Raw genomic sequence first — 13,914 nt, 5'->3', positions numbered from 1 at the left:
AGGCTGGGGTGTGGCCCAGGTAGGAGGAGCACGGAGGCCACAGCTGGCTGGCAATCAGGGGAGCCCCTGAGAGGGGGTTGGGGGACAGGGAGAGCCAGAAGAGACCATAAGCCCCAGGGAAATCCCTAGGGGCAGAGCACAGACTGTAGGCTACCAGCTGAAACAGCAGGTGAAGGGGGGAGGCAGGCAGAGCCCTCAGGAGGGAGCTTGTGCCTCCTGACCCAAATCCTAACCGAGATTCTGGGTGTTTATATGTGAGGGGGCATCTGTGTGCCCGACCACAGGTGATGCGCCAGTCGGTATCAGAGCTCAAGACAAGACCCAAAGAGGGGTGCTTCATCCATGGACTGTTCCTGGAAGGTGCCCGATGGGACCCTCTGGCCTTCCAGCTGGCTGAGTCTCGGCCCAAGGAGCTATACACAGAGATGGCCGTTATCTGGCTCCTGCCAACGCCCAACCGCAAGGTCCAGAACCAGGACTTCTACCTGTGCCCCATCTACAAGACACTGACCCGTGCTGGTATGGGGCCCAGGGCGGGGAGCCTACACCACAGGTGGGGGCCCAGGGTTGGGCCAGTTAGGCTGACCCAGGTTAGCTGAACAGGATGGCTGACAGAGGTCAGTCAGCACTCACTCCTGAGACTGACTGGGCCAGGACAGAGCTGGGCCAGTAGTAGGCAAGGTGATGCCCAGGGGCTGGGCCCAGTCTGTGGGGAGTGGCCCCTGAGCTCACCATCCTCTTGCTTCCCTTAGCAGACCCACCTTGGGTCCTGGGAGGCCCAGCCTGCCAATGGAGGTTCAGAGGGGGTAACTGAGGCCTGGAGAGGTGGGGTGGGCCTGGGCTGGGTCCACAGGGAATGAGCAGGGGCGTCAACTCTCCCATTCCCATCCTCAATTGTCAGTGCAGTAACTTAGGGCAGGCCTGAGCCTTGGCCACACTCCCCAGACAGGCTTCCTCTTGGGTCAGGTCCCCTTCCTTGTCCCAAGCTCAGTTTGCCAAGTCCACTGCCTTTCTTTATACCCTGTTCCTGCCCTAGCTGAAGCAGACAACTTAACCTTCCCCCTTCTTGCCTGCTCTAGGAACACTATCAACCACAGGCCACTCCACAAACTACGTCATTGCTGTGGAGATCCCCACCGACCAGCCCCAGCGACACTGGGTAAAGCGTGGTGTGGCCCTCATCTGTGCCCTGGACTACTAGACCCAGACAGAAGGGCTGGGGCCATTAAAGCTGCATTTCCTAAACAGTCCAGCTGAGCCTTAGCTGCTTACACCAGGCCCCCTCTGTAGAACCCACTGCCAGGGAAACGGTGCGGGTGAGAGGCTACAGGGGCCTCAAGAGAAAATGTAGTTAGCAGGGGGAAGAGTGGCACAGTTGGCAGCTTTTACCTGCAACAAGGGAAGAGAGGTGAGCCTTGCAAAGTCCCAGGGCCCCTCCAGGGACTACACACCAGGCAGGACTAGAGACAGAGGTGCCACCTCCACTGAGTCCCAACACCTCTCCAGGTTGCAAAGCTGTCAGATCTGGTGAAAGCCATGGCCCTCTCCTCCCACACTACACCTTGCACACAACTCCTCAGGTTCCACAGCCCACCCGAAGCCCCTCCTCAGTTCAGACCCTAAGTCCCAGGCCTAGGGTCCCAAGAACCTCTGCCCCAGAAGGCTGAATGCCCTAGAATGCACTCCCCTTACCTCTTTGGTCACACACCGGGCGCTGGGCCCAGGTCTGGTTAGGTCCTCACTCCCACCACAGCCCTGGCCTACAAACCTCAGGCCAGCAAGTACAGGAGGGCTAATTTTTTAGGAGAGTTTTATTCATTCATTAGTCCAATATTTACAGGGGCCAGAGGGGTCGGGCTATGCTTAGCGCAGAGGCCCCCACCCTGGTCACTATGTACACATAAGGGGCCCGCCTGGATCACCTTCAAAGCCACCTAGAAGAGGCCATGGGGCTGTTTGGGGCCTGAGCTCCAGAGGCAGTGCTGGGCCCATCAGCCATTGGCATCAGGCCCTCTGGGAACATGGGGCTCCAACTGGTTGTCTTGGTCCTATTGTCCCCCACCCTGAGTGCCTTGCAGAAGCTGAGAAAGCTGGCATGGCAGGGAGAGCTGAGTGGTGCCAGCTTCCTGCAAGCAGCCCTGTCTCTGCTGTCTCTAAGAAGAGGGAGACGTGGTAATACTGAGGGGCGGGCAGAGGCTCCTCTGAGCCCAGGAGCCCAAAGCAGGCCCCTTGCCAGGGCCACAACACTGAAGACAAAGAGCCCAGGGCCTTGCCACAGAGAGCAGTCTTACCAAGCCTGGCCAAAGCCAGGCCACCAAACAGCTCAAACACTCCTCTCTGCTCAGGCCATGGGACCCAAGCAGGCTGCTCACCCTGCCCCCGCTGGAATACCCCACTCCCAGTCTAGCCCAGCAGCCAGGTCCCTGAGTTTGGAGCTCTCCCAGGAGGAACGGAGAGCAGACCTGGCTTTCTCGCAACAGGGACAACTGGGGCCAGAGCAGCAGGGCCCCCAGCTGTGACCCTGCAGGAGTGACCCCGGCCCTCCAGGATGACAGCTGTTAGGAGAGAACTCAGAGTCAGGAAGCTGACTATGTCAACACAGTGGTGGCAAGATGGGTTAGAGCCCAGAAAAATAGACGTCTCTGTAGGTAAAATATATATTCTGCTGCCCAGGCAGAAAGGCCAGGTCCTGCCACTCCACAGCCGGCTGTGGAGGAAGCTGCAGCACCTCCCTGTGCCCCAGCTCCTGCTTCCAGAGCATGACGGGGCAGCCCTGCCCTGGCAGGCACTGGGGTACCGTGCAGAGAATCCTGGCCTGGCTCCTATTCCCAGGGTCTGGGCACTCTGACTGGAACTATTCGGTAATACTGGGAAGAGGGAGAGTGGGGCAGGGGAGGGCCCTGGTGAGGGCCATGTGGCAAGAGTGAGCGGCAGGGTCAGGGCCAGCAGTCCTCACTGGCGCTTGGCCTTGTAGGGGCGTGAGCGTTTCCGCCGGTCAGGCTTCCGCTGCTTGTGGAGTCGGCCAATGCTGACCCCCTGGCGCCGCCGCACCGAGATGTTCTGCTCCACCAGGTTGGCCAGCATGCCTGTGGAGAGGCGCAGGCCCTTGAGCGGGTGGCTGGATGCCCAGCAGCCACTCGCTCAACGGGCCACAGCCTCCGGTCAGAAGCTGAGGGTCTCTCGGCCCTCCCTGAGACTACAGTCTGCTCAAGCCCCAGCAGAGGCCTGAAGGAGGGGGCCTGAGGGCCAGGGCTCTGAGCAGGGCATGCCAGGTAAGGTGCAGCAGCGAGACCCCTCACCTTCCTGAGCCAGCATGGAGATGAAGGTGCAGATGAACTCATCGTAGTTGTGTGTTCTTCTCTGGTCGTCGATCTGTGGGAGAGAAGAGTGAGGACATGAGGACGCTGCAGCCATCTCCCCAGAGCAGCCACCAGCTGACCCCAGCAGGTCGCACCTCTGGGAAGACAGGTGGGCAGAGGACCAGGCAGCTGGAGAGAGGGCCCACCTTGAACTTCTTCCTCTTCTCCACCTCTTCCTTGAGGCAGGCCTCGTAGTTTGCAATCTCAGCCTCCACACACTTCAGCAGTGCCAGCAGCTCCTGCCAAAACCCAACAATTGCACCCGTGGTGCAGGGGCTGGCCAGCACCAAAGCCCCACTACCAGCAGGCAGCTAGAGGCAAGGACGAGCAGCCAGAGTCCCGGGAGCCTACTGAGGCCCCAGCCACCACCCAACCCAGACAGGCTTCCTGGCACCTGGCTTCAGCCACCACCCTTCACACCAAAATACCAACTAGGAACCCAGCACCTGGGCAGCAGTGCCCTAGGCCCTTCCCTTGTCAGTATTAGAAGAGAAAGCTGCAGAGGGGCTCACCTTGGGTGAGTACTTCTCCCCGCTCAAGGGCTCACTAGGCCTGACCAGCCCAGGCTTCTCTCTGCTATCCACAGCCTCCACCACCTCTTTCTCCTCTGGGCTACCAGACCCCTGGCTGCCTTGGCTCGGTCTGATGGAAGGTGAGGAACCCTTCCCACTCTCTGGGAAGAGAAGGCACGAGAAGACCCATCAGAGTGCAGGACACGTGGTGGTCACTTGGCCACCTCCCTCCTCAGTACGCCACTGGGAGGCCAGTGAGCCAGCCCAAGGCCCACCTGTCAGTGCCAGGGGACTCAGCACACCGTCCTCAGCCAGGTGCAGCAGGCCCGTGCTGATGACAGGACCCAGGTCGCGTACAGCACGATTGTAGCGTATGCAGTCAACACGCAGCAGGCTGTCGTCCTCTCCAAAAAGCACCTTGGAGATGTGGGAGGTGACGGGGCTAGAGGGCCGCGTGGGGTTGGCCGAGCGGATAGGCGAGCGTAGTGGCGAATTGAAAGCGCTGCCGATCTCAGAGGCTGTGTCAGTGCTCTCATTGCTGGGGGTGGGCGAGGGCTGTGAGTGCGTGGGCACTGCCACAGCTGGACTCCCGGCCCCGCTGCTCGTCTTGATGGACAGAGGAATTGAGAGGTCTTTCTGGGACTCTTTGAGCTTCTCGGCCAAGACGTTGATGGTGTTGGGCTGCAGCACCGACAGCTGCCCATCCCCAGAGCCACTCAATGGCCCTGGTTTCCCCGGCCCCTTTCGCTTATACCTGTGGAGCCCAAGGAAAGGTAAGCCAAGGGAATGGGCCAGGTGACCACGTTCAGCAACGCCCAGAATGACCTGAACACATCTTGGTCTCCAGGGACTGACCCTGAAGCTCCAGCAGCCTGACCTGGCCATGCCAAGGCTGGCACACTGAGCTTCGACAGCTGCAGCCAGGTGTCCTCAAAGGACACCTCCTCTATTCCAGCTGTCTCACTTTTGGCCTTTTGCCAATGCCAGTTCTTCCAGCAAAGATATCCCCCACCCCATCTCCCAAGGCCTAGACAAAAGCCCTTGATGTCTGGTTAAATGTGCACGGCCCTCGCCCAAGCCCTCCAAAAATTTCTTGGGACCTGGAGTCGGCCCCTTCACGTCAGCCTCCCCGGGGCACTGCACTCAGCAGGCATTCAGCATTATCTGCTGAAGGGCATTTTCTGGGCTGGAAGATTCAAGATAGGATCTGCAGCACTCAGCCTCCAGCCCTACAGAGCTGGGGCTAACCTGATGGCGGAGTTGGTGTTCTGCACGTCATCCTCCTCGTCATCCTCGTAGTCGTCCTCGTCATCTGAGTACTGCTGGGGTGGGCGGACTGGAACTCGGCTGCGGCCCACACCTGCTGCCAGGTCTTCCTCCTCCTGGGGCAGAGACCCAGGGCGGCCATGAGCCAGGCTGGACACAGCAGCCACAGCCAGGAAGCCAACATGGCTCTCCGGGTTCAGTCCACTGATTCCCTCCAGGTGCTCCAGAGCCCACCCACACTACCTGCCTACATAGGGCTTCTAAGAGAAACAGAGTGCCCTGAAACACCTGCATTTATTTTGCCAGTAGAACCCAACCCACAGAGCTGAATCCAACCCCATGCCCTAAACATTTAGCCCCACAGCCATGAGACTGAGTTTAAAGTCAGAGGAGCTCTCTCTGCCTCCATCAACCCCTGCCATCATAGGGGCTTCTGAGAATCAGAGGAACGTGGTTACCTAGGCCCCGACAGAAGGCAAACACCAATGAATCACCTGAGGAAAGTGCCTGTTGCAACCTCTCAAAAGAATCCTGGAGGGAATCCTCCCAGCTTACCTGCATGGGGGACTTGGCATAGTTGTGATTGTCCAGAAAGGCTGGCAGCCGCTGGACGATAGGAGTGGGGTTTGGGGGAACCCCATTGATGCTGCTCCCTGGAGGCTTCACCACCAGCTTGGGTTTGCTGGGAGGGCTGTGGGTCGGGGCTTGTGGGCACGAACCAGCCACCTCCTCCACACCATCTGAGAGGGCAAGGGGCATGGGCAGGACTTTCAGCCAGACCCTCTCAGCCAGACCCTCAAGAAAAGCTGTCCTCAGCCCACTGTCTCCCCAGTCCTGGGGCACAGTACTGCTCCCCTTCCCTTCTCAGAGAAGAACAGCAGAGACAGCTGATGGGTGGAGTCAGCAAGCTCTAAGTCATGGGGCCACAGTGAGAAAGGAAAAGGATAAGATGAAAAAAAGGAGGCAGAAAGAAAAAAACTTCTAGAGAGGCTAGAAAGGGAATATACATTAAGGCGAAGGCTTTGGGGACTGTGGTAATGGCAGCCCTTTCCAGGTGCCTTTGTTTAGGGAGGGACTGCTCTTCCTCCATGTTCCGAGGGGAGAGGGCTGTAGGTACCAGGCTTCAGACCTCCTGCAGGAGCCTCTGAACCACTGCCCAAGTGCCTCCACAGAAAAAGACTTGCTCTGCTTGGGGTGGCTCTGAGGCCCATGAGAGGCTCCAATACCTGTGTGGGTGCCCTCAGAGGCCGCTGGGGCCCTGCTTGTTTCCAGGGCCAGAGGGGACTTGCTGCTGACTGCTTTGGTCTCTTCAGGCAACTGTGACTCTTGAGACTTGTGGGTCTGAATCAGCTCTGGCTGCGTTACCCTAATCAGCTGAAATCAAAATCCAAGGTGCGGAGGAGTGAAGGCAGACCCTAGCTTCTACCTTGGACAGCTAAGGGTCTTGGCTCTACTCACTCACTTAAAGGGAAATAACAACAGTCAAACCTCCTTTCAGAGGCTATTCTCCCCCTCCCCATGCCAAGTCCCATCACCTTTCCCACAAAGGGAGCAAAGGAAAGGAGTGGTTAATTGAAGCCCAGATCCACAATACAGAGTAATGTAGGAATCAGACACCGATGACCCAGTGGAGGGAAGGAGTGGGTGGCTGGGCTAGGCAGGGCCTGGGCAGGAGGGGTACCCACCTGCTGCAGGGCCTCCAGTACTGTCTGACGGTTCACCTTCAGAACGTGCAGCCTGGCCTCATACTTGATCCTGCGGTCGGGCACCACCGCCATCAGGTTGAAGCGGATGTCATGGTAGGGCTCCCTGCAGTCACAGCCGTGGCCGTGAGAGCAGCTCTCACCCTGGCCCCGCCATCAGGTTGAGGCAGATCTCCTGGCAGGGCTCCCTGAAGTCACACCTGCAGCCACAGGTACAGGCCCCACCCCAACAGGCGGGCAGTAGCTGGCCATGCACACCAGGCACCTGAGCTGGTGCCTTCCAACAAGCTGCCTGAGGGGCCTGTCAGGAAGTGAGCCAGCACACGTGGGCTACCCGGGGCTCCACCAGGGCCTGCCCCTCCCCAGGCTATCCTGAAGCAGGCCACACGCAGCCTGAGTGGGAAATAGGGCAAAGAGTTGGGAGCACAAGATCTAATCCTGATCTTGCCAGGTTCATCACGTGGCCTTGCACAAGCCATCTGGCCTCTCTCTGCCTTGGTTCCCTCTTCTGTGTCCCTCCCAATGGGGGCACAGCTCCAGAAGGTAGGGCAGGCTCAGGGCCCTTACCCTGCAGTGGCGAGGCCGATACGCTCCATGATGACCCTCCGGGCCTTGTCTGTCCACTCCTCATCCTCCCCCCAAGGCCCTGGGGAAACCAAGACAAGGAGTCAGTAGGTAGGAAGCCCGCAGCTCGGGCAGGCCAGGAGTTGGAAGGATGATGGAGAGAAGGTGACCCAGAGAATCAGGGGCTAGTTGGACAATGCAGTACAGGGTGCCATCCTGCCAGAACCACGTCTTCAAGACACCCCCGCCACGCCCCACCACTGGGTCCCAAGTGCTTGAGGACCTTGAGCCCCACCTCCTTAGGAGGTAAGCAGAGAAATCCAATGGGCCCCCAGCTCAGAGTGCCTACCATGGTCAATGGGGTAAACCTTCAGCCCATCCAGCTCAAAAAGCCGGCCTGTGATAGGCACATAGCTGACAAAGTGGAATGCCTCCATGGTCCGCACAGCACTAAGGCCATTCTGCTTCTCGGGGAGATGGCGTGGCTCAGGCCTGGGGAAGGACACAGTCAGTGCCCAGAATGGTACAACCCCCTTCCTTGCCCCCACCCCCATCAGTTCCCACAGCTCCCACACACCTGGCATGGCTATTATGTGCCTTGGCCAACTCTGGAGCATTGCCAATCGCATATCCTTTGCTCTAGAGGGAAGAAAATAAGGCCACATCAGAGCAACTTCTCAGGCAGGCCTCGGGTGGGAAACAGAGCTCAGGAGAGCAGGCCTGGGGGCATTCCAGCAACTTGAAGAAGCACAGGTGGCCTCTCCTGAAGGCCTAGTGGGGGCAGAAAAGAGCTCTGGAGCCCCCAAAAGATGGGCTGTACTGGCCTTGCACAGTAATCAGTGGACACTGGAGAACAACATTGCCTGATAAAGTCCTAATAAGGTGTCACTTAAGGAACATTCCTCTCTTCCCTAGGTCTATCTCCTTTTCTGACAATTGGGCCTTAAAAAAAAGTTGACTTACACAATTAATTTACAGGTCAAATATAATGTAAATATCATTTGAAAAAGCCTCATAGTGCCAAATGCCGTGTAGTGGCATTATCAGTGGTAGATCTGGTGGTCACATCTGCCTAGTCAGCTGAGTCAGGATTAAGGCACTGTGGCCTACCTCAGGGCTGAAGCCCTTGGTGAAGTCCTTCATGCGACTCAGGGTGGGCCCCAGGTCCACATTGCTGCAGTTCAGGAGCACGCTCAGCAGGGCATGAGTGGCACAAGAGTTGGGGATCAGCTGTGAAACAAAGAACAGTCACCCATCCACAGCATCCCTCACCCCAAGCCCATACTCATCAGGAATGGGGACTCAGAGAGGGACAGTCATGTCTGGACAATCCTCATCAACTCCCCTCATCTTTACCCAACATTTGTTCACTCAACTAAGTACCCATCAGGAGTCTGGGGACATGGAGAATGGACTCAGACATCACCCTGCTCTAAAGAGACTCCCTTTTTTAGTGAATAAGAGCTCAGTTCCTTCTGCCTTTCCCCACTTCCACTTTCCAAGCGAAGAAAACGGCAGCATCCCACCCTCCAGAAAGAACACAGAGCCCAGCAGACCTGGTGGGCAAAGAACATGTTATTCACAATATCATCATCAATCACAGATGTATCATCCACCAAGGTAGAGACCTTGCGACGGGATCGGCGCTCTTCGATCCATTTGAACAGGAAGATGAATCCATACACGGGGCTGGGGAAAGTAAGGGACAGAGCTAGACCAGTCAAGTGGGGGTAGGCAATCTGCATTCCCTTTCCTCTCCCCTATTCCTTTGCACTGTGTTACCACTCAGGTGCCCTTCCTGTGATCCCACCTCTCCCTTGGCTTCTTCCCAACGCTGCCCAAAGTGGCCCTGCGCCCTCGCACCCCAGAAGCCCACTGCAGGCAGAGTCAAGCATCAGCCTCTGGCTGTGATGCTCCAGGAGTCACCCAGTATCCTTATGAAGTCTATGGTTCTGGGATAAGAAAAGCTGGAACGATGGCTCAGGACCGGGTAGGAACAGAAAGTAAGGCGAGAACAATAAATGTGATGAGGAATTTAAACACTAAATCTCACTTGTGAAGCCCAGGGCCTGGGCCCCAGTGCAATCAGGGAAGTTAATGAACACCCATATCAGCCTGTTCTTTCCTGAAGGGAAGGAAGCAGACTTCTCCGTTTAGTCACTGTAGCAGTTCCTCCACACCTCTATTCTGTAGGACCACCAAGACAAGACCCTGACCTTGGTCACCCAGGAGAGTCCTTGTCAGATGCCACAAACCAACCAATCAATATGAGACCCCTGTATGGGGATTAAAACCACTGGCACATGGGCACAGTAAAGCAGTCATTAATAAATTACAGCTGCACAAAAGGCACAGTGTGACCCGAGTCAAGAGCAGGGGGTTTCTGGCTGGAAGGCCCCAGAAAGCAGATGAATTTAATCCAAGAGATGGTTAGAATTTGTATTGAGGGGAAGAGGCTACCACATAAAGGGAAGTGTTGAGGGAAAACTGGGAGAAACAAAAGCACAGCACCAGCTTCATCAGGAAGGCACCCAAAGAGGAGGGATGCTTCCTTATACGAGATTTTACAATTTGGAGCCTCTGATACTTCCTCCCTTGAGGAGCACTCTCTCCCGGGTCCCTCCCTAGCCCTCGGGGTGTAAGGGGCGACCGAAGCCACGCCGCGTGCCAAGCCACTCACCCCTGGCATTTGCTCTGAAGGTCATAGATCTCCTCCACCTGCACCCCTTTGACACCTGCGATCAGGTAAGGAAAGAAGTCGGGAAGGGTAGCCTCTGGCTGTGAAGCGAGGGCCCAGGAGTGGGCCCCCACAGCCTGGTTCCGGCGCGTAGGAGAGGCTCTTACCGAAATCTTCCACCAGGAGGGTGAAGAGGCCTGGGTGGGGCGACAAGAGGAGCGGGTAGTGGTCAGAAAGGCGCGTCTCGGACCCACCCGGCCTCCCCAGCTCCGGGCCTGCCCGGTCCCCTCCTCACCAGGGTCGCTCTCCAGCTCCAGCCAGCCCTTATTCATCTTCCCGCGGGGCAGCCCCTCAGCGCCATGTCCAGGCCCTCCCGACCCACCGCCGCCCCCCGCCGGGAGCCCCCGCCGCCCCCGGGGCCCCTAGCCCCACACACAGACAACGGGCCCCGTCGCGTCACCCGCCCGCGCCGGCGGCACTACGTCACCTCTGCGCGACGATCGCCGCCCCGCCTCTGGCCTCGTCTTCTGCAGTTTCGACTCCAGACGCCGGCGAACTCGCGCGGGAGTGCAGGGCGAGAGGTCGGGGCGGAGCTAGAGCGCCGGTGGGGCGAGAAGGGGCGGGGCAGGCGCGCGGCCGTTAGCGCGCTACGGTTAGCGGTCCCACTCTACGCAACTGTCAGCGTCGCTGTGCTCCCCGCGGCTGCAGGCTCTGTGGGTCGCAGTCCGCGTGACCCAGTGTCCGTTTGCGTTGTCACTCCCTTCGCCGGCGCAGTCACCGCGCGGGGCGGCGGCCCGTGAGGTAGCTACCACGGCTTGCGGCAACGAATAAAGCTCCGGGACAGCGGCGCCCTGGGCGACAGCTGGGCGGGCGGCCCCGGCCGGGAGCGGCCGCCCGTGCGCTACCGTGAGGAGTGAGCGGCCGAGGCGACCTCCGGCCCGGCCTCGCACCAGCAGCCCGGCAGGCGCGACATGAGCCTGGTCTGGCATCTGCGGGATGCTCCTTGAGCCCCTTCTTCGGCTGTTACCTCTGGGGGATGGTTGTGGCCACACCGACTCGTATTTTCCAAATAAATCATTGTTTATTCTTGCGGTGGCGGGGCCGAACACGCTTATTTATTTTTAACTTTCTCAACAAGTTTTACCCAGCACTTACCCAGTGAAACAACTCGGTAATCGTTTCAAGGGAGCATCCGCTCGGTTAGGAAATCTCAGACTGAGCAGCTTGTGGAAGCCAGCATTTGCAACGTCCTCCTCGCATGCTTTGAAGATCCTTGCGTCTTCCTGTAACTACCACTGTGTGTAGGATCCCGCTCAAGGAACGTCTTGGTCCAGCGATTCAAAGAACTGACGTTTCAAGGTTTTATTTCTATTGCTAGATCTGGATTTCCCCAATGACTCGGAACTGTTCAGTAGCCAGCTAAAGTGGATCCCCTAGTGCACGCCCTTCTCTCTCCTCTTCCAGCCTGTCCAAGTGCTTTTGTTGAGGAAAAAGCCATCAAGTGTCATTACCAATGCAAGTGCAACTCATGGGTTAGAAGAGGAGATGGAGCCTTAGTTTGCAGAACAGCTAGTTGCCAGAGTAGTTACGTTCATGCAGAATAGTTGACAGTCCCTAAAGATGTTCATGCTCTCCAGCTGTGGCCTGAGGACATGGGTACTGGAGTGTGTGTCCCTGGACTGACTTAATTCACTCAATTCTCCTAAGAAATGCTATCCTTCTCCTCTCCCCTGACTTGACACAGTCCTTCTTTCAGAGGAGTGCTTTTTATTTCTTTTGTCCCCCTTCCCATTCAGGGATTTCCCCCTTAACCAATGAAAACTGAATTTATAGCCAGCTGACATTGGTCGGGGGAGGAGTGGCAGGGTGTCTTTTCCACTTCTGGGACTTTTAACCTTGGTTCACATCTAGAGGAAGGCTGAGAACAGGCCAGACCTCAGTGATCATCTGAGCCTGGTGAAAAGAAACAATAGGAGCCAAGGGGTGATTTGTCAGGGTTGTATCTTGGCTCTCACTAGAGGGAGTTCTCGCTTTAGGCAGCCAGAATCTCACAGGCTCCTTTTCCTAGGAAAGAGCTACCTAATCTAGCTTTTCCTGGGTGGAATTAAGGAACTTAAACTTGGGGGCAGAAGGAGGCATTTTTCCTGAGTGCTACCTCATACATTTAGTAGGCACAAAGAGAACAAAGAACAAGTTAGCCAGTTCAAGCAATAGTTCCAAGTTCTCATACCGCTGTGGTGTATCAGTAACTGTGATCTTGAGCAAATGCCTCTGTGTGACCTCTCTGTGCCTCAGTCTCATCTTGAAAATAGGGATAAAATGGTACCTATTGCCAGGGGGGTTTTCGAGTTGAATGTAAAATGCCCAGAACAGTTCTGGGCATGATTTAATAATTATTGGCTATTACTGGCATTGATACTGGGCGTGTCGCTTTTATTCTGTCACATGGATGGGGAGGTGAAGCGCACTGTTGCTTTGACCCTGTGGAACTTGATAACCAAATGTAGAATTAATTGCTGACTTGTTTATACTTATAGCTGGAAGAGCCGGTATTGTTCTCATTATAGTATAGAAGAATTCAAGATAGGCAGCAGCAAATGAAGACTATAAAAGGAAAGAAGAAGCAACATCAAAGATTGAGGTAGAGTAGGCAGCTTAAGAGAGTTTGGGAGAAATTGTCCAATGGCCTGTAGTATATGCTTCATTTTTTGTCCCCTTTGCTTGGTCTTGGAGGCTAAGGTTGGTTAGTGTTGAAGCATACACCTGTGGTCCCTGGGAAGCTGCCCAGTAACCTATCCTCCCAGGGATGTCCCTACTGGCAAAGTCCTGGCTGTGGAGCCCTTCTGCCTAGAGTCATATCCTGGCTCTAACACTTGCTAACTAGGTGACCTGGGACAGGTTATTTCATTTCTTTAGGCCTCAGTTTCCTCATCTGGAAAATGCATAATAATAGCACCCACTTTTTAGAACATTCTGTAGATTCACTGAGCTAATACATATAAAGAGCCAAGAATATTGCCTAGCAATAGGAAATTCTTAATCAATTTTAGTATCATTTTATTATGCCTTGTGAACATGGTACCACCTGAGATTCAGGGTAGGTGACAGGAGAAACAGTAAAAGAATAAAAGGGGGTTTGTTCTTGCATTCATTCAGTCAACACAGGCAATAGAGGCACTAGAACAGAAAGATGGCTATGATCTCACTTAATTCACATAATTCCATGGGCATGTTTTGTGCTTTCAAAAAATATGAAAGGGAAGAAGAAAACTGATGTCTTAGTCTTTAGCTATTTTGGTCCTTCATCAGACCCATGGATAGCATTTTGAGGGAAATGTTACAAGAGATGCCAACAGGATCCTCAAAGACTACCTTGTACTTTTTCCATCTCTTGTATAGAAAATCTGCCAAGACAAGGAGAGTAACCCAGAGGAAGCCTTCTTCAGGGCCTGGTAAGAAAGACTGGAGGTTCTGTTTGGCTGCTGCCTCCCGACCTCAGCAAAGGCCATTTGTGTAGGGCAGCAAACTTGCTCTTCTCACTGTCAGTTCCTTCCCAGAATCTCTAAGATCCTGAAGAACTCAGAGACTGTAATTTTTAAATGTCATGTCCAAAGTTCAAGGAACAAGTTAATTAAAGCCACTTGAGATAAAAGTATATCTTTTATCTCAGTGAGCAGTTGCAGCCAACTCCCTCAGATGTGGCTAAAATTATATGAAAACCTAACTGACATCAAATAACACTTCATCCCAACTTCCTCCTTGTCAAAATGACTCTCTTCCCAGTACTGTACTCCTCCTTATACTTAGATCGTTATGCTCCCAAAATGAATTCC

The 13,914-nt window shown here is 55.5% G+C and overlaps 3 protein-coding genes across 9 annotated transcripts in view; 2 read left to right on the top strand and 1 right to left on the bottom strand.

The window, feature by feature from the left end:
* DNAH1 (dynein axonemal heavy chain 1) overlaps positions 1-2,034 on the top strand; it is a 79,790-nt gene extending 77,756 nt beyond the window's left edge. The window contains exons 77-78 of the mRNA XM_049715500.1: positions 285-519; positions 1,080-2,034. Of these exons, the coding sequence (XP_049571457.1) occupies positions 285-519; positions 1,080-1,201 (357 nt within the window). The 3' untranslated portion in view covers positions 1,202-2,034. The remainder of the gene's footprint in view (positions 1-284; positions 520-1,079) is intronic.
* A 609-nt stretch (positions 2,035-2,643) lies between these two features.
* BAP1 (BRCA1 associated protein 1) lies at positions 2,644-10,569 on the bottom strand. 4 transcript variants are annotated; one of them, XM_004267889.4, is made up of 17 exons: positions 10,377-10,569; positions 10,249-10,278; positions 10,085-10,139; positions 8,961-9,093; positions 8,515-8,634; positions 7,982-8,043; positions 7,754-7,896; positions 7,408-7,486; positions 6,823-6,946; positions 6,364-6,511; positions 5,693-5,877; positions 5,120-5,253; positions 4,147-4,625; positions 3,872-4,032; positions 3,506-3,598; positions 3,300-3,372; positions 2,644-3,086 (listed from the first exon to the last, which is right to left on the bottom strand). In XM_004267889.4, exons 1-17 carry the CDS (start codon positions 10,411-10,413, stop codon positions 2,953-2,955), a joined length of 2,190 nt encoding a protein of 729 aa, XP_004267937.1. In that variant the 5' UTR covers positions 10,414-10,569; the 3' UTR covers positions 2,644-2,952. The 4 variants fall into 4 exon arrangements, with proteins under 4 accessions (XP_004267937.1, XP_033280430.1, XP_033280429.1 ...); XM_033424539.2 differs by having other exon boundaries at positions 3,455-3,598; positions 9,033-9,093; positions 10,377-10,501; XM_033424538.2 differs by having other exon boundaries at positions 3,455-3,598; positions 10,377-10,500.
* A 51-nt stretch (positions 10,570-10,620) lies between these two features.
* PHF7 (PHD finger protein 7) overlaps positions 10,621-13,914 on the top strand; it is a 20,068-nt gene continuing 16,774 nt past the window's right edge. Inside the window, exons 1-3 of one of the 4 annotated variants that reach the window (XM_049715498.1) lie at positions 10,621-11,440; positions 12,619-12,722; positions 13,481-13,533. In XM_049715498.1, coding sequence (XP_049571455.1) covers positions 12,679-12,722; positions 13,481-13,533 — 97 coding nt within the window. In that variant the 5' untranslated portion in view covers positions 10,621-11,440; positions 12,619-12,678. The remainder of the gene's footprint in view (positions 11,441-12,618; positions 12,723-13,480; positions 13,534-13,914) is intronic. The other 3 variants (XM_049715497.1, XM_049715499.1, XM_004267891.4) reach the window with 3 other exon arrangements.

This window comes from Orcinus orca, chromosome 10 (assembly GCF_937001465.1).
Source record: "Orcinus orca chromosome 10, mOrcOrc1.1, whole genome shotgun sequence".
NCBI classification, from domain to species: Eukaryota; Metazoa; Chordata; class Mammalia; order Artiodactyla; family Delphinidae; genus Orcinus; species Orcinus orca.
Note: the sequence above shows the minus strand (reverse complement) of the source record. Positions and strands in the feature narration are given on the sequence as shown.